This window comes from Urocampus carinirostris, chromosome 18, assembly GCF_059441175.1.
Source record: "Urocampus carinirostris isolate Australia breed hairy pipefish chromosome 18, RoL_Ucar_1.0, whole genome shotgun sequence".
In the NCBI taxonomy this organism is placed as follows: domain Eukaryota; kingdom Metazoa; phylum Chordata; class Actinopteri; order Syngnathiformes; family Syngnathidae; genus Urocampus; species Urocampus carinirostris.
In genome coordinates, this window is record NC_142366.1 from 27,241,986 (window position 1) to 27,269,468 (window position 27,483).

Sequence of the window (27,483 nt, forward strand, 5' to 3'; positions counted from 1 at the left end):
ATCGGAAGATATCATTGGCTCTGTCTCGCCAATTTACGTGCACAGATTTCAGGAAATTGCATAGATTGACAGGCTAGACCACAGGTGTCAAACAGGCGGCCCGCGGGCTATATCAGGCCCGCTGAGGGATTGAATCCGGCCCGCGAGACAACACTCAGAGAAGCGCGAGAGAAAAACAAGCTGCAGGTTGAGTTTCTTTTGTCTTTTATTAGCATATTTGGTATTGGAGTAATCCAAAAGTAATTGAAAGTAATCCAGTTCAAGTAACCCTACCCAACCCTTTTCATATATTTATGTCTTTTTACCGCATGGAGTCACAGTCTTGGCTGCGTTATCCGTCTAAAGATCATTTATTGGTATTCATGGAGGTTCAGGCACCACGAGAAGAGCCTGAAGCCATGCAGCTAGCTTAAACAAACTGGATTTCATTAGCCTCCGCAATCCGCGCGCCATAAAAAGGCTTCGGCTTGTTGCCATGGAGCCCGAAATCCTACCGAGAGAATACATAAGCGGAACGTAGAAACGTATTGAGGACAGGAACACCAACCTGATGCATGTCAAAAGGAGCAGCAGCAAGATCACTCGACTCGCAGGCCTGTTTTTTTTGGTTGAGACCACTGGTGTCAAACAGGCGGCCCGGGGGCCGGTTAAGGGTGTTGATCAGGCCCGTGAATCGAAGCTGAGAGAAACGTAAGAGAAAAATGAGTTGCAGTTTTAAATAGGTCAAACAAGCCAGGCAGCACTCGCAAAGAAAAGGTAGTGATGTGATGCCCCAGCTGACACTCGTTCCCTATTTTGTCCGCATCCTATTTAAGCACGTCATTCTCGTTCACTCCTGTTCAGTCCGCCAGCGAACCTCAGCGCATGCAAGGCAAGCACTTTTGACTCTGGCTCCCGTTTTGATCCTGACCTGTTTCCTGTATCAACCCGCGATCCAAGCTCTGTTCTACTGTTCCGGCTACCCCTATGCTGCCTGATTCTGTTTTCTGTATCAATCCCTGATCCAAGCTCCGTACTCCTGTCCCGGCTACCCATATGCTGCCTGATTCTTTTTCCTGTATCGATCCCTGATCCAAGCTCCGTTCTCCTGTCCCGGCTACCCCTATGCTGCCTGATTCTGTTTCCTGTATCGGTCCCTGATCCAAGCTCCGTTCTCCTGTCACGGCTATCCATATCCTGCCTGGTTACGTTTCCTGTATTGAACCCCGATCCCTGGCTTTGAGCTCGTCCCGGCTAACCGTCTTGTTCCGATCTCCGACAATGTTCCGTCTCCCGTCCCGGTTGCCTGACTTGTTCCGATCTCCGACCACGCTCCGTTCGCTCTCCCGGCTTTTCTTTCTATTTCTCTCTGCAGCTCTCTCTGACTGACTCTTTCTTTATCTCTTTTTCCCCTTCTCTCTCCTCTCTTTCTCTCTCCTCTCTCTCTCCTCTATCTCTCCTCTTCTCTGTCTTTCTCTCTTTTAGTCTTTTGTTCTCTCTGTTTTGCTCTTTCCTTTTTTCTTAGTTTTTCCCTCCTTTTTCACTCCTTTCTCTTTCTCATGCAAACTCCACAGAGGAAAGTTCGATCTCATGACCTCAGAACTGTGCCGCACACGCGCTAACCACTGCAGTGCCGTGCTGCCCGCCTGATTTCACTATTTTCTTTTAAAGTTGTAATTATGGCCTAGATGCGAGTTTATCTGGTAGGGAGAGTATCAGAATATCGGTAGGGAGAAATTCAGTCCCTCTTACTCTGTGCTTGACACGGTGCCACTGTAACTGTATTTAGTTGGTACATATAAACATGCGCAGCACGGCGGCGCAGTGGTTAGCGCGTGTGTGGCACAGTTCTGAGGTCGTGAGATCAAACCTTCCTGTGTGGAGTTTGCATGTTCTCCCCGTGCTTACGTGGGTTTCCTCCACCCCCCAAAAACAGGTTAATTGGCTATCCCTGTGTGCCCTCGACTGGCTTGCAACCGGTTCAGGAGGTCCCCTGCCCACTGCCCAAAGATAGCTAGCATGGGCTCCAGCACCCCCGCGACCCTATTGTGGATAAGCGATGCAGATAATGCATGGATGGATGGATATAAACATGCACAGCCTTCTTTGAGTTGGTATTCATTGCCTTGCTGGCAGATTTAGGGTTGCATAGTCAAGGAACAAAACACATAATTAATGTTCTGCTTTGAAGTACTTGTAACGATAGTTTTATTAATAAAAAAAGTACCTGTTACCGAGTACCTTCCTTTATTACACGTTACTCCGACGTTTATTACACGTTTATTACCACTGTCTGTGTGAAACTTCCTCTCGGTCTGTCCTCAGCTCATTATAGTCAGGCTGACACTATGTTCTCCTTATGTCCTTGCACGAAGCTGCTTCCTTTAGATACCGAAACGGACTCTCCGGAGACCGCAGCAGCAAGATGCGCTTTTTCGATAAAACAGACGGGAGCATTTGGTGGGAGCGGAGGAGTGTTTTATAATTTATACTCAGACAAATCTAATTATGCTTTGGATAGGAGGGAAGGTGGACGGTGAATAATAGAAAAGGTTTAGAAGATTTCCTCTTTCAGTAGAGCGTTTTGTTTTCGAAATGGCGATGAATACATTTCCTTTTTTTCATGATAACTGGTCCTTTCTGGGGGACATATCATTGTGATTGTAAAATTGGAGTAGTTATTAACTTCACCTGTGCCCGCTCGTCCTATTTAAGCTCAGTTCTTTCACTCGCCTGTTGTCAGTCCGTCAGCGAACCTCTGTTTCTACAAGGCAAGCACTTTGACTCTGACTCCCGTCGGTCCCATTTTGTCACCCGTTTTCCACCTTTCCGTTCCTGATTTCCCCGTTTGTCTCCGGCTACGACCTGTTTTTTTGACACTGACCACGTTTTGCTCTCCTGTCCCGGCTATCGACCTATTTTTTCCGTCTTTGACACCACGATCTCCAGCTCGGATTGTGGCGCTGCCCTTCCTCTTTATCTCAATAAACTGTCTTTCCGCCAGCAAACCTCTGTTTCTACAATGCAAGCACTTTGACTCTGACTCCCGTCGGTCCCATTTTGTCACCCGTTTTCCACCTTTCCGTTCCTGATTTCCCCGTTTGTCTCCGGCTACGACCTGTTTTTTGACACTGACCACGTTTTGCTCTCCTGTCCTCCTATTGACCTATTTTTTCCGTCTTCGACACCACGATCTCCAGCTCGGATTGTGGCGCTGCCCTTCCTCTTTATCTCAATAAACTGTCAGTCCGTCAGCAAACCTCTGTTTCTACAAGGCAAGCACTTTGACTCTGACTCCCGTCGGTCCCATTTTGTCACTCGTTTTCCACCTTTCCGTTCCTGATTTCCCCGTTTGTCTCCGGCTACGACCTGTTTTTTTGACCCTGACCAAGTTTTGCTCTCCCGTCCTGGCTTATGACCCGTTTCTGATCCCGACCACGTTTTGCTCTCCTGTCCTCCTATTGACCTATTTTTTCCGTCTTCGACACCACGATCTCCAGCTCGGATTGTGGCGCTGCCCTTCCTCTTTATCTCAATAAACTTGTGGTTAACGTTAGGCATCTGGGTCCTGATTCCGTTCTGGTCCTGACAAATACTGGGTGAGAAATTATATACCTTAACCAATCATTTTCAGTCGACGTATACTTTCATTTTTTTTTCACCGCAATCGACCAAGTGCACCCAAATACATGTTTTTTGTTAACACAAACCCAAAGAACTTTCTATAACTATCAACAACAAAATATAATAGTTAAAAAAAAAGTTAATTTGGTCGGCACAGTGAGGGGTGGTTAGCACGCAGCCCCACAGTGCGGAGGTTCAGGGTTCAAGTCCAGCTCCCGAAGCCTCCCCGTGTGGAGTTTGCATGTTCTCCCCGTGCTTGCGTGAGTTTCCTCCCACATTCCAAAAACAGGCATGTCAGGTTAATGTATTTAGGGATACTATAAAACACAAATCATTTTACAATACGAAAGAATACGGTCTGCGAGCCCTGAATGGACCCCACGCAGTAGCTTGCACACCCGTTGTTGGCTTAAAGGGACACGGTGTAATGTTTGACCACTAGATGTCACTGTATTGTGTAATGCAACCAAAATCGAGTGCTAAAAACACAAGGAGGGACACAAACTGCGGGGACTCAAAGTTACCTTAAATCAGTAGTTTTCCTATCATGTTTTCAAGGAAAGCTTTTCAAAAGCTTTTCAGTTTTCTTTGGGTACCCGCAGCAGCAAGATGGTCGACAATGATATCCGCTCCCTCTCGATGAAGATGATGTTATGTGATATAAACGCAAATTTCTCCACATACAAGTATTAAAAAAATAAAATGCATGTTCATATAGTAGTTCATGTATTTCTGTAAGTCTCTGACTCTGTCATGTCCTGCACGGTTGTCATGGCGCCCAGCTGGCCCCGCCCCCTCGACACCGGCTGAGACGCATTGGACTGATTGGTTTTGGAGTACATAAACGCTCCTTTTGGGACTGCCCGTTGCCAGACGATTGCTTTACCTTGTTGAAGACCTGTTCATGCCTGTTTGATCTGAGTAATGCCTAGTTTGTAATTTTGATTGCCTTTAAACCTGTTTTGTTTTGTTTTTGGTCCGTTTTTTGTGTCAGACAACTTTTATTTCCTAATTAAAGTGACAGATCGTCTACGCATACGAGTTCCGACTTCCTGCTTCCCGGTCCGCTTCCTGACAGATTGGCTCCCTGTCACTATTTAAACCTTCGTCTATCTGTCACCGGTTGTCAGTCCGTCTGCGAACCTCAGTTAACTCCAGGCAAGCTTTTCGACCCTGACTCACTCCTGTTTTTGCTCCCGTCTGTTTCCCGGCTTCGACCCGTTTTGATCTCGACCAGGTCTACTGTCCTCTTCTGGCTTTCGACTCATTGCCGATCCCGACCACATTTTTTGCTCCCCCGTCCCGGCTACTGACCCGTTTTTCCGCTCCCGACACCGCCATCGCTCGCCACTGAGTGCCACTTCCGCGTTCAGAGCGACCTGCTCCCCGCAACCAGATCGACCGGATCGTGTGTGCAATCCTTTCCCTTCTTCCCAATAAAACTGAGAGGGACACAGACTGCGGGGACTCAAATTGACCTTAAATCAGTAGTTTTCGTATCATTTTTTTCAGGTACCCGTAGCAGCAAGATGGTCGACAATTATATCTGCTCCCTCTGGGTGAAAATGACGTTATGTGATATAAATGCAAATTTCTCCACCTACAAGTTTAAAAAAAAATGCACGTTCATATAGTAGTTCATGTATTTATGTAAGTGGAAACTGTCATGATTACCGATATGCCGATATGTCAGTCCGTCTGCAAACCTCAGTTTACTCTAGGCAAGCTTTTTCGACCCTGACTCACTCCTGTTTTTGCTCCCGTCTGTTTCCCGGCTTCGACTTGTTTTGGATCTCGACCACGTCTATTCTCCTCTCCTGGCTTTCGACTCCTTGCCGATCCCGACCACATTTTTTGCTCTCCCGTCCCGGCTACTGACCCGTTTTTCTGCTCCCGACACCGCCATCGCTCGCCAGGGAGCGACCCGCTCCCCGCGACCAGCGATCACCGGATCGTGTGTGCAATCCTTTCCCTTCTTCCCCAATAAAACTGAGAGGGACACAGACTGCGGGGACTCAAATTGACCTTAAATCAGTAGTTTTCGTATCATTTTTTTCAGGTACCCGTAGCAGCAAGATGGTCGACAATTATATCTGCTCCCTCTGGGTGAAAATGACGTTATGTGATATAAATGCAAATTTCTCCACCTACAAGTTTAAAAAAAAATGCACGTTCATATAGTAGTTCATGTATTTATGTAAGTGGAAACTGTCATGATTACCGATATGCCGATATGTCAGTCCGTCTGCAAACCTCAGTTTACTCTAGGCAAGCTTTTTCGACCCTGACTCACTCCTGTTTTTGCTCCCGTCTGTTTCCCGGCTTCGACTTGTTTTGGATCTCGACCACGTCTATTCTCCTCTCCTGGCTTTCGACTCCTTGCCGATCCCGACCACATTTTTTGCTCTCCCGTCCCGGCTACTGACCCGTTTTTCTGCTCCCGACACCGCCATCGCTCGCCAGGGAGCGACCCGCTCCCCGCGACCAGCGATCACCGGATCGTGTGTGCAATCCTTTCCCTTCTTCCCCAATAAAACTGAGAGGGACACAGACTGCGGGGACTCAAATTGACCTTAAATCAGTAGTTTTCGTATCATTTTTTTCAGGTACCCGTAGCAGCAAGATGGTCGACAATTATATCTGCTCCCTCTGGGTGAAAATGACGTTATGTGATATAAATGCAAATTTCTCCACCTACAAGTTTAAAAAAAAATGCACGTTCATATAGTAGTTCATGTATTTATGTAAGTGGAAACTGTCATGATTACCGATATGCCGATATGTCAGTCCGTCTGCAAACCTCAGTTTACTCTAGGCAAGCTTTTTCGACCCTGACTCACTCCTGTTTTTGCTCCCGTCTGTTTCCCGGCTTCGACTTGTTTTGGATCTCGACCACGTCTATTCTCCTCTCCTGGCTTTCGACTCCTTGCCGATCCCGACCACATTTTTTGCTCTCCCGTCCCGGCTACTGACCCGTTTTTCTGCTCCCGACACCGCCATCGCTCGCCAGGGAGCGACCCGCTCCCCGCGACCAGCGATCACCGGATCGTGTGTGCAATCCTTTCCCTTCTTCCCCAATAAAACTGAGAGAAACGGAACGCAAGTGGGTTCTGACCCGGTTCTGGTCCTGACAGAAACATCCTAAAATTGAAGATATTTGATTTCTTAAAGTTCCCTATTATTGTATAATCATTTTGGATAGTGGTACACTTCTATTCACAAGGTCATCCGGTGAACCGGTCCCATGAGTATGAGCGGATAGTGATGACGTAAAAAAAAATCACTTCCTGAAAAAAAAAAGAAAAGTTGTTCCATCAGCAAGCTCCTCAGTTCCATCCTGTGTCAAATACAGGAAGGATAGCAGCCACAAGCCAACGATACGGCTTGTTGGCTAACTTTACTCTGGCGACACCTTCTTTTTTTGTTCCCCATCTGCAAAACATCTTCCTTTATACAGAAGAAGTATCGTCTATAGCAGGCAGGGTTGGGTAGGGTTACTTGAACTGGATTACATTCAATTACTTTTGGATGACTCCAATACCAAATATGCTCATAAAAGACAAAAGACAGTAAAAGTAACCCTACCCAACCCTGCTAGCAGGGGTGTCAAACTCATTTTAACTTGGGGGCCACACGTTGGAACTAACATTGTTTCGGGGGGCGGAAGCGTAGATAAGAGAGAAAGAAGAAAGCATAAAGAAATAAGAGAAAGAGGGGGAGAGAGAAGTAGAGAAGGTAGGACAAAGAAAGAGAGAAAGGGAGAAAGAGAGGAAAAAGCGAGAGAGAGAGAGAAAGCATGAAAAACAAGCGACAAAAAGAGAAATAGTGAGAGAGGGGAAAAAACGATAAATAGAGCGAGAGAAAGGAGAAGGAAAGAGAGAGAGAGAAGGAGAATGGAAGAGAGAGAGAGAAAGAAAGAGAAGGAAAAAAGGAAGAGAGCAAAAGAAGGTAAAAAGACAGAAAAAGACCAGGAGGAATCAAGAAAGAGAAAAAGAGAGACAGAGAGAGTGAAAGAGAGGGAGAGAGAGAGAGAAAAAGCATGAAAAACAAGACATAAAAAGAAAAATAGTGAGAGAGGGAAAAAAAAGATAAATAGAGTGAAAAAGAGAAGGAGAGAAAGAAGAAGGAAAGAAGGGGAGAAGGAGAATGGAAGAGAGAAAAAGAGAGAGAAGGAAAAAAAGGAAGAGAGCAAAAGAAGGTAAAAAGACAGAAAAAGACCAGGAGGAACAAAGAAAGAGAAAAAGAGAGACAGAGAGAGAGAGAGAAAGCATAAAAAACAAGAGATAAAAAGAGAAATAGTGAGAGAGGGAAAAAAAGTCAAATAGAGCAAAAGAGAGGAGAGAAAGGAGAAGGAAAGAGAGAGAGAAGGAGAATGGAAGAGAGAGAGAGAAAGAAAGAGAAGGAAAAAAGGAAGAGAGCAAAAGAAGGTAAAAAGACAGAAAAAGACCAAGAGGAACCAAGAAAAAGAAAAAGAGAGACAGAGAGAGTGAAAGAGAGAGTGAGAGAGAAAGCATGAAAAACAAGAGATAAAAAGAGAAATAGTGAGAGAGGGGAAAAAAGATAAATAGAGTGAAAAAGAGAAGGAGAGAAAGAAGAAGGAAAGAAGGGAGAAGGAGAATGGAAGAGAGAAAAAGAGAGAGAAGGAAAAAAAGGAAGAGAGCAAAAGAAGGTAAAAAGACAGAAAAAGACCAGGAGGAACAAAGAAAGAGAAAAAGAGAGACAGAGAGAGAGAGAGAAAGCATGAAATACAAGAGATAAAAAGAGAAATAGTGAGAGAGGGAAAAAAAGTCTCATCTCATCTCATCTCATCAGCTGCACCGCTTATCCTCAGTAGGGTCGCGGGGGGAAAAAAAGTCAAATAGAGCAAAAGAGAGGAGAGAAAGGAGAAGGAAAGAGAGAGAAAAGGAGAATGGAAGAGAGAGAGAGAAAGAGAGATAAGGAAAAAAGGAAGAGAGCAAAAGAAGGTAAAAAGACAGAAAAAGACCACAAGGAACCAAGAAAAAGAAAAAGAGAGACAGAGAGAGTGAAAGAGAGAGTGAGAGAGAAAGCATGAAAAACAAGAGATAAAAAGAGAAATAGTGAGAGAGGGGGAAAAAGGAGAAATAGAGCGAAAGAGAGAAGGAGAGAAAGGGGAAGGAAAGAAAGAGAGAAGGAAAATCTAAGAGAGAGAAAGAGAGAAAAGGAAAAAAGGAAGAGAGTCCCCTTTCCAAGCTATGTTCTCCTGTCCCGGCTACCCGTATCCTACCTTGTTCCGTTTCCTGCATCGATCCCTGATCCATGCTCCGTTCTCCTCTCCCGGCTACCCGTATTCTGCCTGATTCCGTTTCATGTATTGATCCCTGATCCCTGGCTTCTCGCTCATCCCGGCTGCTCGACTTGTTCCGATCTCCGACCACGCTCCGTTCTCCCGTCCCGGCTGCCCGACCCGTTTTTGATCCCTGACCACGCTTCGTTCGCGATGGCTTCCTGCTCCTCCTGCACCAGATTGCTGTCTTTTTTCCTCTCGCCCTGACTTCCCCGATACCTTAATAAAGCATTGTATGAAACGTTACGCATTTGGGTCCTCTGCTTGTACCGGTCGTGACACCCTCCTTTTGCAAAAAAAAAAAAATATATTTTTTTTTAAAGAAATACTTTTAACTTAATGTCAATTTACTATTATCAAGATTGAATGTATTATTTTGACTAATATTTACGTTTCATTTCCCTTCAGCCAATACTGGAATCGGTTCAAATAGCACATAATGATATCTTAAAGTTACAGTGTGTATTTTTACCACTAGTTGTGGCTGTACGATGTTGTGCAACTGAAAGTGAGTGCTAAAAAGCAGAAACAAGAATATAAAAGAACAGGGACTCAAAGTGACCAAAAAGCATCATTTTTCTTCACATTTGCCCAGTCTTTTTGAGGTTTTTGAGTACCCCTAGCAGCAAGATGACGGATAGTTACATCAGCTCCCTTTGGGTTTATCTTATGTTATGTGAAATGAAAGCTATTTTTTGAAGTACTGTCACGGTTGCCAAGGCGTCCAGTTGGCCCCGCCCGTGTGGCGCCAGCTGCGGCTCGTTGACAGATTGGCTTTTTGTCTATTTAAGCTCAGTGCTCTCATTTTTCCTTTGTCAGTCCGTCAATGAACCTCTGCCTCGCCAGATGTGGATTTGTATTTCCTGTCCGGTATTGTTCCAGTTTATTTTGTCCTGTTTAATATCGGTTTCGAGTTTCGTTCCAGTCTATTTTTGTCCTGTTTATTATTCTCTCCAGTTTTCGATTCCGTCTAGTTTGTCCTGTTTAATTTCGATTTCCTGTTTGGTTCCCGTCTATTTCTCTCCTGTTCATTATTCCCTCCAGTTTTCGATTCCGTCTAGTTTGTCCTGTTTAATTTCGATTTCCTGTTTGGTTCCCGTCTATTTCTGTCCTGTTCATTATTCCCTCCAGTTTTTGATTCCGTCTAGTTTGTCCTGTTTAATTTCGATTTCCTGTTTCAATATCAATCCTGTCTATCCCGTCCTGTCCGGTATCTGCTCGGGCAATTGGTATGGATCTCGTCGGTCTCTGGCTTCCTGTCTTTCCTAACGTGCATTTCCTGTAAAATAAAAGGCTTGTGTGAGAAACGTCACGCGTTTGGGTCCTGATCCTGTTCCGGTTCATGACAAGTACGAGTATTTGAAATGACATGTTTTGCACAAGGCAGCACGGCGGCGCAGTGGTTAGCGCTTGTGCGGCACAGTTCATGTCATGGGAACCTGTCGTGGGTTCAAATCCAGCTCCAGACTTCCTGTGCGGAGTTTGTATGTTCTCCCCGTGCTTGCGTGGGTTTCCTCCGGGCACTCCGGTTTCCTCCCACATTCCAAAAACATGCATTTTAGGTGAATTGGCCGGTCCAAATTGTCCCTAGGTGTGAATGAGCGAATGAGTTGTCTGTCCCCGAGTGCCCTGCGATTGGCCGGCAACCAGTTCAGGGTGTCCCCTGCCCACTGCCCGCAGATGGCTGGGATGGGCTCCAGCCCCCCCGCGACCCTAATGAGGATAAGCGGTACGGTTAATGAGATGAGATGAGATGTTTTGCACATTATACAAAACAATATTGTTTTTTTGTTTTGAAGAATGAAGGTTTAACACTAGGAGGCGCTATATAATACTGTCCCTTTAAAAAGTGCCGGTCCTCATATATTCAGATTCAGACATTAGTTAAAAAATATCGATATTATATCGCGATATGGGTTTTATTCATTTTTTGCTCATACAAAATTTCTTCTCCACTTTTAGTTCCTGTGCCTGAAAAACATCCGGACGTTTTTGACGGCGTGCAACGACATTTTCGGCATGAAGAAAAGCGAACTCTTCGAAGCCTTCGACCTTTTCGATGTCAGGGATTTCGGAAAGGTAAGGCAGCCATGTTTTTAGTATCAGTCAAAAAATGATAAAAATTTGTTGTTTTTTCACATTGCATTGAGAAATTTGACAGTATGCTGATAATATAAAATAGTTTATAAAAGTACCAATATAAAATCACAGAACTTCTCTTTCTGTCAACATTCGTCAGTTCGTCTGCGAACCTCAGCTACACTCTAGGCAAGTCCTTTTTGTCTCCTGACTCAACCCTGCCCTGTTTCCCGTTCTGCAAAAAAGATAACGTAAAAATATTTCCCTAATGGCAGATAATTGTATTTTTTCACCGTATCATTTGGTCTTATTTTAATATTTGTAACTTAATATACTTAAGATAATCCTTAAAATGAGCAAACACATCTTAATTGCTCCTTTAAGCTAGTTTTAAGAATTCTTTCTCCGATTTCACTAGAAAAATATATGATGCAACATTTATGATTTAGTATATTTAATCTTATTTTTACTTAATAATAACACACTTTTTATACTTATCTCTTTTTTTTTCATATTTAAAAAAAAAAAAGCAAAACAAGTTATGTCATGATTTTCACATGGCCCTTACCTGTGCCTGCTCGTTTCCTGATTGGGTCCCCTCCTATTTAAATTCAGTACTCATTCACGCTGTGTCAGTCCGTCAGCAAACCTCTGCACTTGCAAGGCAAGCACCTTTTGACCCTGGCTCCAATCTGTCCCGTCCTGTCCGTTATCCTGCTCGTCTGCCCCTGACTTCCCGATCGTCTCCGTCCACCTGACATGATTCCTCCCTCCAACCACACTCCGATCTCCCGTCCCGGCTGCCCGACTTGTTTCCGTCCACTGACCACGCTCCGATCTCCCTGTACTGCTGTACATTTTCTCTCTTTTTCTCTTTCTCTTCCTCCCTTTTTCTCTCACTCTTTCTCTCTCTCTTTCACTCTCTCTGTGTCTCTCTTTTTCTCAATCTTTGTTCCTCTTGGTCTTTTTCTGTCTTTTTACCTTCTTTTGCTCTCTTCCTTTTTTCCTTCTCTCTCTTTCTCTCTCTCTCTCTTCCATTCTCCTTCTCTCTTTCCTTCTCCTTTCTCTCCTCTCTTTCGCTCTATTTTACTTTTTTCCCCCTCTCTTACTATTTCTCTTTTTATCTCTTGTTTTTCATGCTTTCTCTCTCTCTCTCTTTCACTCTCTCTGTCTCTTTTTTTCTCTTTCTTGGTTCCTCTTGGTCTTTTTCTGTCTTTTTACCTTCTTTTGCTCTCTTCATTTTTTCTTTCTCTCTCTTTCTCTCTCTTCCATTCTCCTCTCTTTCTTTCCTTCTCCTTTCTCTCCTTCTCTTTTTCGCTCTATCATCTTTTTCCCCCTCTCTCACTATTTCTTTTTATCTCGTGTTTTTCATGCATTCTCTCTCTCTCTCTCTCTCTCTCTCCCTTTCACTCTCTCTGTCTCTCTTTTTCTCTTTCTTGGTTCCTGTTGTTTTTTTTTCCGTCTTTTTACCCTCTTTGCTCTCTTCATTTTTTCCTTCTCTCTCTTTCTCTCTCTCTTCCATTCTCCTTCTCTCTTTCCTTCTCCTTTCTCTCCTCTCTTTCGCTCTATTTTACTTTTTCCCCCTCTTTCACTATTTCTCTTTTTATCTCTTGTTTTTCATGCTCTCTCTCCCCCCCCTCCCCCCCCTCTCTCTCTCTTGCTTTCTTCTCTCTCCTTTTGTCTCTTTCTTTGTTCTACCTTCTCTACTTCTCTCCCCCTCTCTTATTTCTTTCTCTTTTCTCCTTTCTCTCTAATCTACCTTTCCGGCCCCTGAGACAATGTTAGTTCCAACGTGTGGCCCCCATGTTAAAATGAGTTTGAGACTGCACAGGTGTGTGGTGATTGGATACACCTGTGCCCAATTATCTTTACCCTTTATAATGACATTCGATTGGTCAGGTCCTTTTCAGTTCTTCTGCCATTGTCATCTTCATCTTACATTTCCACCAAGATGGCAGGTTTGCTCGTTTCTGGTGTATTTGTTCCCTGGATTTTCCGTTTCCGGTTTTGGTCTTCGGATTTGGACTTTGTCAGGTTTGGTCTTTTTGGGACATTTTGTTATTTTATTAACCCACTTTTTAGTCGCTTTGTACTTCCTTTGGTTGTTGAATGCAATTCGACTTTTTAAGCACTTCTGCCTTCAGTTCCTGCGTCCACCACATGGGTCCATCACACTCGAAACTTCCCTCCATTAGCTGCACCGCTTATCCTCAGTAGGGTCGCGGGGGTGCTGGAGCCCATGCTAGCTATCTTCGGGCAGTGGGTAGAGGACATGGCCAATTAACCTGTAATGCATGTTTTTGGAATGTGGGAGGAAACCCATACAAGCATGGGGAGAACATACAAATTCCGCACAGGAAGTCCGGTAGCTGGATTTGAACCCATGACCTCAGAACTGTGCCGCACACGCGCTAACCACTGCGCCGCCGTGCTGCCACTCGAAACTTAACCTAACTTCTGTCTATATTAAGCTCCGTGCTCTCCTGCTTCCTCAGTCAGCCTGTCAAACGAACTTCTGCCCCACAAGACATGGGTTCTGACTCTGTCCCGTTTTCCTGTTGGTATGTCCAGTCCGGTATTCTTCCCGTTAATTTTTGTCCTGTTTGTTATTTTCCCCTGGTTTTGTTCCCGTCTAGTTTCTCCTGTTAATTTTCGATATCCTGATTCGTTATCTATCTAGTCTGTCCTGTCCGTTGACGAACCTCTGTCCTGTATGACGTGTGTTCTGACTTGGTTCTGTTTCCTGTTGGTATTTCCTGTCCGGTATTGTTCCTGTTAATTTTTGTCATGTATGTTATTTTATGGAGTTTTTGTTTTTCGATATCCTTATTCGTTATCTATCTAGTCTGTCCCGTCCTGTCCGTTAACAAACCTCTGTCCTGCATGACGTGGGTTCTGACTCGGTCCTGTTTCCTGTTGGTATTTCCTGTCCGGTATTTTTCCGTTTGTTTTGTCCTGTTTGATATCGGTATCCAGTTTCAATATCAATATATTTTTGTCCTGTTATTTATTCTCTCCAGTTTTCGTACCCGTCTAGTTTATCTTGTTTAATTTCGATATCCTGTTTCAATATCTATCCTTTCTGTCCCGTCCTGTCCGGTATCAATTCGGGCAATTGGAATCAATCTCGTCGGTTTCTGGCTTCCTGTCTTTCAACGCCAGACCCCCGCTTTCCTGTCAACATTTGTCGGATCGTCTGTGAACCTACGCTACACGCTAGGCAAACTTTTGTGACTCCTGACTCTATCCTGCCCTGTATTCTGTCTGATTCCCGTTGCCGACCTGTTTGTTTTTGATCCTCCGCCCCGGATCTCGACCTGTTTTCTTTCTGTCAACGACTTAGTGCCACTTCCGCGTTCCTGCTTTCTGCTACCTGTGACCGACGATCATCGGATCGTGGATGCAAGTCCGGTTCTCCTTTATAAAAACTGAGTAAACGAACGCAATTGGGTCCCGTTTCCGTTCCTGCTTAGGGACATTGTATATCAGAGGTGATGTGAAGCGAAAAAAAGCCTTCAAAAAATTCTCCCCGAGCTCGCCTGAGAGCTTCTACATCCTTTCTTGTGACACACTGTACGTGATCCCAATGCAAAATGTCTCATTTGGCCCCCTCCGCCTCCGACTCGGGCGGAACGTTTTTGATGACTCTCTCGAGTGATCCCTACATTGCCCCGAGTAAATTTTACATCTCTGAAATTAGGCAGCAAGCCGGCAACTGTGCTGCTCGCTTGGCCGGCTCTGCTGAAGCTAATGGAGCAGGCAGCGCCCGGGAGTAGGCTAAGCTGCCACTCACCTGCATTTTATTTTTGGGTTTTAAAAATGGCTGCCTCCCTCGCGATGAATAATAAATAAATAGTCCTTTTATAGTCTGAATTCACTTTGGTGAGGTTCATCTCCTGCTGCTGTACTCTAAAATCCGTGATAGAACCCATTAGCGAGCGAGTATTCCCTAATGGGCTTAAAAGATTTGAGAAAACGTGATGAAATTGGACTGGAACTAAAAGCATTCAAAGCTAGGCTGCTACAAAAAACACGGCCATGTTCATCGAAAGTGTCTTTGATTCGAGTCATGTTTATTTGTTTAGCCTTTAAACACAAGGAGTCTCAAAGGGCTGCACAGACTATTGCAAACCACAGACTATCATGACACCATCCCCTGATCTAAAACCTACATGAGGGCAAGAAATAATAAAATGATGACTCTCAACACGTGGTAAGCTTTCTCTTCTGGCTTTGATCTCTTTGATCTCCGGCAACATAAAATGCGACAGAAACAAAATGAAAATAAATCCAAACAGCTTGCCGACATCATTTTTGCCGTTCCATGTATTCCGTTACTCCCCAAGCCTGCACAAAATTGAGTCATTTTATTCATATTTAGTTTATTTGGTCTTTTATTAGCATATTTGGTATCGGGGTAATCCAAAAGTAACTGAAAGTAATTAAGTTAAAGTAACCCTATCCAACCCTGCTGACAAAACCAGCTTTTTGTAAAACAGTATTTTAAATGCTGACTGCATGTTTCCACAATTATCACATGAGTGAAGAGTAGTTGGAAAAAAAGAATCTTATACTGACCTAAAGACACTTACGTGACACTTTTTATGTCGAACTCTGCCACCTTTTTTATCATACTTGTCAGCATCTGACACGGATGATTTCTTGTCACGTCATCATTCAACAAAAATGGCTCTGGAATTTTTATCTCTTGCCTAGTTAGCAGAAAAGGATTTAGCGTAAACATGCAGACTAACAGCCTACTTTGGTCAGGACCAGAACAGAGACAGGACCCACTTGCGCTGTGTTTCTTACAAGTTTTATTGGAAGAAAGGGAAAGGGTTGCGCCCACGATCCAGTGATTGCTGGAAGCAGGTCGCGGGAAGTGGATCTTCCGTGGCAAGTGCTGGCGGTGTCGGGAACAGAAAAGCAAGTCAGTAGCCGGGACAGGAGAGCAATGGTCGAGGTCGGAAACGAGTTGTAAGCTGGAAAGGAAAGTAGACGTGGTCGGGTGGAAAAGAGGTCGAAAGCCGAGACGGGAGAGTAGATGTGGCCAGGATCAAAAACAGGTCGAAGCAGGGGGACAGACAGGAGCAAAAAACGGGAAAGTGGGAGTCAGGGTCAAAAAAGGCTTGCCTAGTGTTCACTGAGGTTCCCAGAGGGACTGACAAAAGGGGACAGACAGGACTGGGTTCAAATACTGATCGGGAGCCAATCAGAACCTGCGGCAGTTGGCGCCAAAAGCGCTGGCACAGCTGAGTCACATCAGTAATCATGACAATTTCTGTAGTATGGATATAGATAGATAGATAGATAGATAGATACTTTATTCATCCCTGCAGGGAAATTCACTTTTTTTTTTTAGATAGATAGTATTGCTGTAGCAGTAGTATTTTGGTCGAAAGCTGGGACGGAAGAGTAGACGTGGTCAGGGTCGAAGCTGGGGGAGAGAGGGGAACAAAAAACGGGTGGGAGTCGGGGTCGAAAAAGGCTTGCCTAGTGTTAACTGAGGTTTGCAGACGGACTGACAAAAGGGGACAGACAGGAGTGGGTACAAGTACTGATCGGGAGCCAATCAGTCCGAGGCAGTTGGCGCCAACGGAGTGGGCACAGCTGAGTCACATCAGTAATCATGACAACTTTCTGTAAATGTTGGACTGACCCACTATATTTATGACATTATTGTGTGCACTGCAGGAAAGAAATCTCAATGTAGTGGAAGCTAGAGCTCTTGTTGGGGATAGGAATGAGTAGAGAGGTGTTGTGAAAGGATAGTGGGATGTTTGGACATGTTCTAAGGGATGAGCAGTGCACCTGTATGATACGGCAGGGGTAAACCAGCGAAAGCTGTCGGGCCCTGCTGTTGAACAGAAGAGTGTGTTGAGTCATCGCTTTCTTGTGTCCCATTTCATCTGGAGAGACGAAAGCATGACCAACTTGGGTAGAGAGGTGCCTAACTTGTTTAGGTGTTTGGGCATTTGGGTTGGCCATGGTCCAAACATTTTTGTGTGTGTTTTTTGCAATTTTTTTCCCTTTTTTATTTCCTTTGTTATTATATGTGTCTTGCTGTCGCTCATCCATCTTGAGAGAGAGGGTAGATAGACGGATAGATCTGTTTTCTCTATTCTCTAACATTCGTCTTTGATATCGTGATAATATGATAATGACATAAAATCAAATGCCTTCTCGTAGGTTATCTATATCACTGGTTGTGTAGAACTACTACACAACCAGTGATATAGATAACCGGATTCTCTTTCACCACCGCAACCCGGGTTCCATTCCTGTTGCATCCGACATTTTCCAAATTTGGTTAGTGCTATTTTTCGACCAATCATTGCGCACTTCCGGTGATATACTTATGTAATACCCTGTGTATAACACAGACCCAAACTTTGAACTCTTTTTAAGGGTTAGACAAGAATAAATACGGGTGGCTTTAACAAAGAAGACAAGATAAATCTCATTCAGCGTGATTTTCTGGGTAAGGAGTGCAGGAAAAACAGATGGGAGATCAATGCAAAACTGAAACTTGAGCAGGGGATTGAAATGTATTGATTAGTTGCCCCGCCCCCAACATTCGTGATATGTTAAATGGTGAAAATCCAGCTTATAAGTGTCATATCTAGCCTTTCCTCTCCCTTTCCGTCCTTTCTCCCCCCTTTGCCCTTCAGCTGTTCTCTCTATCCAGACATTTTGTGCGACCAGATATCGTATGTCATTCATCCTAATGGATAAATGTGGCGGCATCTTTGCAACCTTCGTCTTAGCTACTGTGTGGTCTGCATTTGCAGTGACACTTTTCCCTCTATGGGTTTGTTGGTTTCTCAACTGGTGGGTCGGGACCTAAAAGTGGGTTCCAGGACTGGCAATGTTCCCTGTCATTTTCCAGGGGTCTGAGCGTTCACACAAAGTCAGTGAGCAACGCTTGAAACAACAGTGAGCAATCGTAATCCCAAGTGTGGCAAGATAATTAATTATCAAACAGGTCCAAAACTTGACATCAAGTTACATTTTGCTGAGCAATGCAAAATTATTTTTCTCTTTTGAATGAATTGACTCATGTATTATTGGAAAGGTTGTACAACCTACAAACGTCGTTTGTTTTTACAATCTTTTCTCAAGATTTCCATTTCTTTTTATTTCCTGATATATTTTGTCGCATAATATTGACAGTTTTGGGGGCTTATTATTTCTTAATCACATTTTTGAGTGGAAGTACAATGTTGGCAACAAGATTGACTTGGTATCATTGGAAATTATTTGACTGCAACACAAACTTTTTATTCTTTTTTCCGTGTTTTTTTTCTACTTTTTTAAAAAATTCCTTTAAAAAAAATCTCATTCTGTTTATTTTTTCCGAGCTGTTACTATTTTTGTTTTGTTCTCCATTTACCTTTTTCCTACGTTTCTTTCATTTCTTTTTTTCTGGCTTTTTTCTAAATGTTTCCTTCTTTTTTTCGCTTCCTTTTGTTTATTTTTTTCTCAGCTTATCGCTTTTTCATTTTGGTATTTTTTTCTTTTTTGTTCTATTCCCCTTCCTTTAAGTCATATTGTGCGTAATTTTACATAATATTTGGTCATGTTGGGATTAACGAACCAAAAACAACCTGAAGAGCCGTTTAGGACCCAAAAGAGTCGGTTCCTTTTAGTGAGCCGAGCCAAAGAAGCCGGTTCTCGACAAACTCTACTAACTTTACTCAACTTCGTTCTACTTCGACTCGACTTCAAAATATCGCATTTAGGACACAACGTCAGGGGAACCCGTGTATTACCTTCATGCACTATAACTTTGACTTAAGTCGCTTTTTAATTAGTAATTTTGAGCCCTCATTTCTGACCAGGGAACACTGGTCTCAGGTCTTTTCTCTGGAAAGTAATGCAAGTAAGAAGAGAAAGAACAAGGGTCAATTACGAGGGCTGCACTATTAACTGTCACGGTTGCCACGGCGCCCAATTTGTCCCAGCCGTGTGGCGCCAGGTTCTGTCACGGTTGCCACGGCGCCCAATAGGCCCCGCCCATGGACACTGGCTGAAACGCGTTGACAGATTGCTCACTGGGAGTACTTAAACGTGATCCTTTGAGCCGTTAGTTGTCAGAGCATCTGCAAGACTCCTGTTAAACTCTGTGTGAAATGCCTAGTTCTGTGGATTTGCCTGTGTTTGATCCTGTTTTATTTTGCGCCTGATCTGTTTGTTTTTGACAACTTTTCTTGTTCGGATTTGAATCCACTTCAGCGACTATCGATCCCGGAGTGGATCGAGTGTGCGCGCATTCCTCCTCTCCCTAATAAACTGTGAGTACGTTACGCGATTGGGTTCTCCATTCCTGGTTTGTGACATTAACCGAAATCTGAAAGATATTGCGATATGAGGAAGTGCGATTGTGTTATCCGCACGCTGTGGTTTGTGCCTGGTGTGAGCAGACTAATCTAGCATCATCAGAAGAGGGCGCTGTTTTCTTATTAAAGCATGTCAACATGTTTAACCCTCACGCTGTCTTTTTTGTACAACATACATGGAAATATGAGGAAAAATAAAATTTATTTTTTCTGCTGTTGGGACTATTTTAGGTGTCAGGACCAGAACGGAAACTGGACACAATTGCGTTACGTTTCTCCCAAATTTTATTGGAGGAAAGAGGAAGGGCTGCGCCCACGATCCGGTGTTCTCCGGGTGGGGGAAGCAAGTCGCTCTCATACTCAGATTGTGCTACGAACGCGGAAGTGGATCTTCCGTAGCGAGCAATGGCGGTGTCAGGGACAGAAAAACGGGTTGGTAGCCGGGACTGGTAGAGCAAGGTGTAGTCGGGGTCAGAAGCGAGTCGTAAGCCAGAATAGGATAGAAGACGTATTTGGGGACAAAAAGAGGTCGAAAGCCGGGACAGGAGAGCAGACGTGGTCAGGATCAAAAACAGGTCAAAGCTGGGGACAGATGGGAGCAAAAAACGTTGAGTCTTTGTAGTCTGTATTTTTTTCTTGTGCTTTTATGCACTTGTTCTTTTAAGTAACAGTAACATCTTGCCGTGAACAAAATACACACTGTCCTTAATGACGGGATCCTGCTCGTTGGTGTACTGTATCCCAAGTTCCATATTTTGCATTGAAATTCGAACAACTTGATAGAGGTTCTAGTCAGTGGTCTCAAAGGTCTGTGGATAATTCATGGACTCGCTGACTCTCTTGCATCTCTTTGAGTCACACTTCTGTCGGCCTCCTTCAAGCGTGAACGCACGCACAAGTATGCAAACACCAGACGAACACTACAGACACACACGGAAAAAAGAAAAAAAAAAGAATTCCAATTGCATGTCATTATTTCGGGGCGTAAGAGGGTCTTTGTTGATTGTGGACTCATGTTAAAGTAACCCTACCCAACCCTGAGCTAGATCTATCCATGTATCCATCTAGATCTATCCATGTATCAAGCTAGATCAGGGTTGGGTAGGGTTACTTTAACTGGATTACTTTCAATGACTTTTGGATGACTCCAATACCAAATATGCTCATAAAAGACAAAAGAAACTAAATATGAATAAAATGAGTCAGTTTTGTGCAGGCTTGGGGACTAACGGAATACATGGAACGGCAAAAATGATGTTGGCAAGCTGTTTGGATTTATTTTCATCTTGTTTCTGTTAGTTTTTCCGGAGATCAAAGAGATCAAAGCCAGGAGAGAAAGCTTACCACGTGTTGTGAGTCATCATTTTATTCGCATTTAGTTTATTTTGTGGGCAGCACGGCGGCGCAGTGGTTAGCACATGTGCGGCACAGTTCATGTCATGGGAACCTCCTGCGTGGGTTCAAATCCAGCTCCAGACTTCCTGTGTGGAGTTTGTATGTTCTCCCCGTGCTTGCGTGGGTTACCTCCGGGCACTCCGGTTTCCTCCCACATTCCAAAAACATGCATTTCAGGTGGATTGGCCGGTCCAAATTGTCCCTAGGTGTGAATGGGCGAGTGAGTTGTCTGTCCCCGTGTGCCCTGCGATTGGCTGGCAACCGGTTCAGGGTGTCCACTGCCGGATGATTGCTGGGATGGGCTCCAGTACCCCCGCGACCCTACTGAGGATAAGCGGTGCAGCTAATGAGATGAGATGAGTTTCTTTTGTCTTTTATGAGCATATTTGGTATTGGAGTCATCCAAAAGTCATTGAAAGTAATCCAGTTAAAGTAACCCTACCCAACCCTGGCAGATATTTATAGGCCACCCACCGCTGGGTCTGGGCCAGCCGAGCCACCGTGGACAGGATCAAAGACCACAAAGGATGAAGTGCAAGTCAACAAACTGGTCTTCCTCGCCTCACTGGCCTACTTTCTGACAGCTTTTCCTGCTTTTCTGTGCTAAGCTAGCTGGAACTACAGGAATAGGCCACGGTGTATTTATCGAACCGTGAACGCACGCTCTACTGCGAGACTCGACTTTATCACATTTTTTTTCTTTCAGTGTCATGTTTAGATGATAATTCAGACTGCTGTCCTGCTGGTTGATATCAAAGAGCCCTTTATTTTGACCATTTTGCATTTTGGCTCGATGTGAGAGACGAAAAGTATGAGTGGTTTGATTTGTATTTATTTTTAATTTCATCTGCTTTTATAGATTTCTCAGAAAGATGAGATCAATGTTCCCTCTAATTTTCCAACGTCATTTGTTTTTACAATTCCTTCACAAGATTTCCATTTCTTTTTTTTCCTGGTGTCTTTTGTCGCTTAATAATAACATTTCGGGGGGCTTAGTCAGTTGCACGATACAGAACTGTATTTAATCACATTTTTGAGTGGGAGTACAATGTTGGCAACAAGATTGACTTGGTATCATTGGAAATTATTTGAATGCAACACAAACTTTTTCCTGCGATTGGCTGGCAACCAGTTCAGGGTGTCCCCTGCCCACTGCCCGGAGATAGCTGGTATGGGCTCTCGTTTATTTTTCCTTAGCTTTTACTTTTTTCTTTTTGTTCTGTATTTACTTTTTTTTCCTTTGTTTCTTTCTTTTATTTCTTTCTAGCTTCTTTCTGAATTTTTCCTTCATTTTTCTCTTCCTTTTGTTTCCTTTTTTCTCAGCTTTTCACTACTTTTTCATTTTGGTATTTTTTTTCTTTTTTTTGTTCGATTCCCCCTTCCTTTAAGTCATTTCGTGCAACATTTTACATGATATTTGGTCATATAGGGTTGAAAGAAGCAAAAACAACCTGAAGAGCCGTTTGGGACCCGAAAGAGCCGATTCCTTTTAGTGAGCCGAGCCGAAGAAGCCGGTTCTCGAAAAACTCTACTGACTTGACTCAACTTCGTTCTCCTTCGACCTTGACTTCCAAATACCGCATTTAGAACACAGCGTCAGGGGAACCCTTGTATTTGTACCTTCATGCACGGTAACTTTGACTTAATTCGCTTCTTAAGTAGCAATTTCGAGCCCTTATTTTTGTGAGCTGACTCGATTTTCTTGTGCACGGAAAAGCTCTGGGTATTGCGCAATTGCGCACACATGCAGTTTAGAGGGAACATTGGCTGAGATTTGGATGAAGTGCTGTAGGCGGCATCTGCCATCACCTCTGTGAAAATGAATAGGATCACATAGGGGTGTTCATGATATTCCAAGGTAGGCCAGAGATGTTTTTCTGGAACATCGAATTTTCGAAGCTGTGCATTGAACGCAATGTATTCGTTTTCCAGATGCTCGACGTGTACTGAGAGGTTGTTTTCCAGAGGTGCAGAAGTCAATGCAATATCATTTAGCGAACGCTTGAATTACATAAACCTTCTCTACAATTATTCTAAGAACATATTTTCAGTCAGGGTGAAAAGATAGATGGATAGTTTGATAAATAGATAAACAAAGAGATACTTTATTCATCCCCGTAGGGAAATTCACACTTCCAGCAGTATCCTTGTGTTAAAAATAAAATGATAAAATAAAAGATATAGAATACAAAAATACCCGATATGACGTGTTGATATAGAGTATTGAAATAGTGCTACGGAAAATACACACTGTAATAAAAATAGGGTAATATGCAAATGTAGGGGTGTGGTTTAATGTGGGCTTTTACTCACCCGGGTGGAGTTAAAGAAAGAAAGAAAGAAAGGATCTCCTCGGTCTGTCTGTGGAACAAGACTGTGACAGCAGTCTGTCGCTGAAGCTGCTCTTCTGTTTGGAGATGATGCTGTGAAAAAGTGGCAAAAATGTTTTTTTCCAAAACAAAGTTATCATGACACTTTTTAGGGAAAATGTTTTAGGATCAATTTGTAATATGATTGGAAAAACAATATTAAAAGGCATGTTTACAATTAAAAATATGTGTTTTGTAACTTCTAAAGTCATGAGATCGAACCTCCTGTGTAGAGTTTGCATGTTCTTCCTGTGCTTGCGCGAGTTTCCTCCGGGCACTCCGGTTTCCTCCCACATTTCAAAAACACGCATGTCAGGTTAATTGGCCGGTCCAAATGGTCCCTAGGTGTGAATGAGCGAGCGAGTTGTCTGTCTCTGTGTGCCCTGCGATTGGCTGGCAACCATTTCAGGGTGTCCCCTGCCCACTGCCCGAAGGTAGCTAGGATGAGCTCCAGCACCCCCGTGACCCTACTGAGGATAAGCGGTGCAGACAATGGATGGATGGATGAAGGAATCTCAGCCTAGCTGCACCATAAAGCCCTATCTAAAACATGAAAATTGCTCTATGACATAAGAATCACAGTAGCACAGCTAAAAAGCCATCAGTCAGAACCACATCTGTTCTTGGGTGTGATTATCAAACTATGTACCGTATGTTTTGTACAATAAGACGCTCTGGGTTATAAGGCTCACCCCCCCACAAAATAGTCTTTTGTCATATATTTTCCATACATAAGGCGCACTGGACTATAAGGCGCTGTATGCGTCATTTCACATATCATTAGGAAGGTTAAACTCTTGGGATTTAAGAAATGCCAACCATTTCCTAGTTTCTATTTTCTTTTTCGCTTGCAACTCTGTGGATAGCAAAGTAAGAATTTAATTGTGCAGAGAAACCTGGTTCTTTACTGTGCATACAACAAACACTTTGAATTGAATTGATTTTAAAAATAGACTCATCACAGAAACATCAAGATCAGACTGAAGCAAAATACGGGGAAAATATAAGGCCCAATCCCATTCCTCTCACTTGGCCCTGAGAACCCTCCAGTGAGGTCCCTCCATTGGGAAGCCCCCTCAGTGAGTGGAGTGCAAAGTGAAGATTGTCCCCTAAGAAATTGGACAGGACTTGCAAGGCTGAACCGTGATTTTCTGCAGTTATCCTACTCTACGGTTTGGAGTGTGAAGATTTTTTTTTTTGCGGCTCCTTCGGTAGATTCGTGCACTTCGCGATTTGGCAATGTTCATGTTTTAACGCGAAAATGCGATTTTCTATTGCATTTATGTCTAACCAAGATATCTCAATAGATTTCGTTGCAAATACATGCGTAGTTGTGGAAAACTACTTACATTTGTGCGGTTCCTTTCCAGCCATGTTTGTTGATAATGAGAATTTGCAAAGCCTTCTGGGTAGTCACTTGGCTCCAAGTGAGGTACCGACCTCCCTCGATCTGAAGTGGTTATGTCATGGGTTGAGGGCACTTCTCCCTCGGTCTTGAAAGTATTGGGACACATCCCATTTTCACGTGAATGCGCAAAACCGAGTGACTAGGGCAAATAGCGAGTGAAAGTGAGAAGAATGGGACGCAGCCTAAAGCTCACCAAAGACGTCTTGCAGCCATCACTTTCAATAATAACACGCAACCATGGTCCTCTTACATCCGTGAGTGTAGTAAATCTGTGTAAAATATTGACACGCGCCAAAACACGCAATAATGCCGACAAATAAAAGAAAAAAATCATCCGAGAAGCATCGATAGACGTTGCTTTTTGCTAGCTGTAGAAATACTATTGATTTATGTTTGGATGTTTGTAATATAATGCTGGTATTTAAGGAGCACCCGATACAATTATTCTCGTCTTTAACAATCGTGTACTTCCTCATGACCAAAATTGAGAAAATTGTTCAGTGAGCTTTTCTGCATATTCGCTCCGTTTTCAATTTTTTCCTGATTATAATGGGGCATCCCGAGGGATTGTTATTCCGATGCAAACGCAATTATCCCGAATAGATATGACGAGAGGGCTATTTACAGACATCGTTTGGAGGCAAACGTACATAAATTGGCATTGGATTTTCTGCACGAAGGAAAGAAACCCATGGACTGTGATATTATGTCATGAATTATAATTCCTTTATAAGAAAGATGAATTACAATAATAAGATGAGCCTTTAAATTTGTATTTTTTAAGATGTTGTTTTTTATGAGATGACATGTAATGTGTGTGTGTGTGTTTTTTTTTTAACTTGTTATGTATGTATTTATTTATTTACAGTAGTAAATGGTCTGCATTTCTATAGCGCTTTACAATGTGCTTCACACTTACCCATTCACTCACACACCAATAGCAGCCATACAAGGAGCCTACCTGTGTTTCCTTTTTTTTTTTCTTGTTCCCCCCCCTGTTTTAGTGTTAAGATATTTTTGTATTAGCTGGCCCCAAACGTTTAATGTTTTTTTTTTACTATTTTAATTTTATTCATGTATTTCCTTATTTTTACAATTCTTTTTTTTTCGGTATTTACTTCTAATGATAAGGTTTTTCTGTCTACAATTTAAATTTGGTTTCTACTGGTTATGCATTTATTCATGTTTTATGTGTTTCCTTATTTTAATTTTTAAATTTTTAAATTTTTAATTTTTAACTTTCACATTTTTGACTTTCTATTTTTAATTTTGATCACTGCTATCACTTTTATCATTTTCCTTATTTTTATTTGTTATCTGATTATTTTGAACGTTTTTGTTTTTGTAAATGTTAAGGTTGTTCGGTCAATTTTCAATGTTTTTTTTTGTAAATTAGTGTCTTTATTTCGTTACTTATTTTTTAATTTTCCATCATTTTTTGTTACATTTACTGTAGATATCTATATATATATATATATATATATATATATATATATATATATATATATATACATAATTACATGAATGTATATACTTCCGAACTTTCCATATCTATCTATTTTTTTTATTTTCTTTATTTAAAATTATTCCACCTGCAACCACAGTGGAACTGTTTAAATCCAGGCTTAAAAACACTTCTATTCCATAGCTTATGAATGACCTATAGTTCATGTTGACAATATCTGTGTATTTTTTGTTATTGCAACATCCATTTTGGCCTGGTCATCCTGGAAGGGGGATGACCTCATGTGTGGTCCCTTCTCAAGGTTTCTTCATTTTCCTCATGCTAAGGTTTTTGAGTTTTTCCTTGCCCTCATGTTGGTTTTAGATCAGGGGATTGTGTAATAATAGTCTGTGGTTTGCGATAATCTGTGGTCTGTGCACCCTTTGAGACTCCTTGTGATTAATAGTTATATAAATAAACATGACTTAAATTATAACAACTCGGGATGTTCTGGGTTAAATCCCCCAAAATAGTGAATAGGTCTACTCCAGTCAAAAAAACAAAGGTAGAATTCAGGAACTGGAACATTTCAGGACCCGCAGCCAGGCGAAATTAAGTTTACCATCCTCTGCAGTGGGCAGCACGGCGGCGCAGTGGTTAGCGCTTGTGCGGCACAGTTCATGTCATGGGAACCTGTAGTGGGTTCAAATCCAGCTCCAGACTTCCTGTGCGGAGTTTGTATGTTCACCCCGTGCTTGCGTGGGTTTCCTCCGGGCACTCCGGTTTCCTCCCACATTGGCCGGTCCAAATTGTCCCTAGGTGTGAATGAGTGAGTTGTCTGTCCCTGTGTGCCCTGCGATTGGCGGGCAACCGGTTCAGGGTGTCCCCTGCCCACTGCCCGATGATTGCTGGGATGGGCTCCCGCGACCCTACTAAGGATAAGCGGTGTAGCTAATGAGATGAGATGAGATCCTCTGCAGTGAATTACGATCATGTCTTACTAAATATGTGCCGTAATAGCTATGGTCAATATCATCTCCCTTCAGCGCGGGACGGTAATAAAATGGCTGACATGTGAATCAGCGTGATGAATCGTGTTGCGAGGAGCAGACAAGATGAATAACCAGCGGTTAAGGCCTTGTTTACTAACCTGTGATGTGATTTCATCAGAACTTAACAATACTGTAAATGTCCTCTGCTGGCCAATGTCGTATGTTGTGGAATTGTTTCGATAATCTGATTTGTAGAACGGATCGTGATCATCTTTTATGTGTTTTGGTTCAATATGACCCGTTTTACCCGTTTAACATAAGTTGGATTTAGAGGGTTAGCCCATTTCAGATTTATAAATAAGGTCATTGTGGAGCATTAGTGAAGAGTATGTAAAGCTCAGGCTATGGTACTCTCCTATAGCTGTGTTAAGCTAATGGCTTACAAGCTTTTACTGTCATTTTGATTCATGGTTCGTGTGAAATTTGTGGAGGTTCATATATCAGTCGTCGATTGGGTTGTAACAAAGTGCATTAGGTGTCACAGACCAG

General features: G+C 43.0%; 1 protein-coding gene across 2 annotated transcripts in view; it reads left to right on the forward strand.

The window, feature by feature from the left end:
* The window catches only part of vav3a (vav guanine nucleotide exchange factor 3a), a 178,683-nt gene that overhangs the window by 33,034 nt on the left and 118,166 nt on the right, over nt 1–27,483 (forward strand). Inside the window, exon 2 of one of the 2 annotated variants that reach the window (XM_088322515.1) lies at nt 10,871–10,987. The exons of the other annotated variant lie outside the window; for it this stretch is intronic. Coding sequence (XP_088178641.1) covers nt 10,871–10,987 — 117 coding nt within the window. The remainder of the gene's footprint in view (nt 1–10,870; nt 10,988–27,483) is intronic. 2 annotated transcript variants of the gene reach the window in all.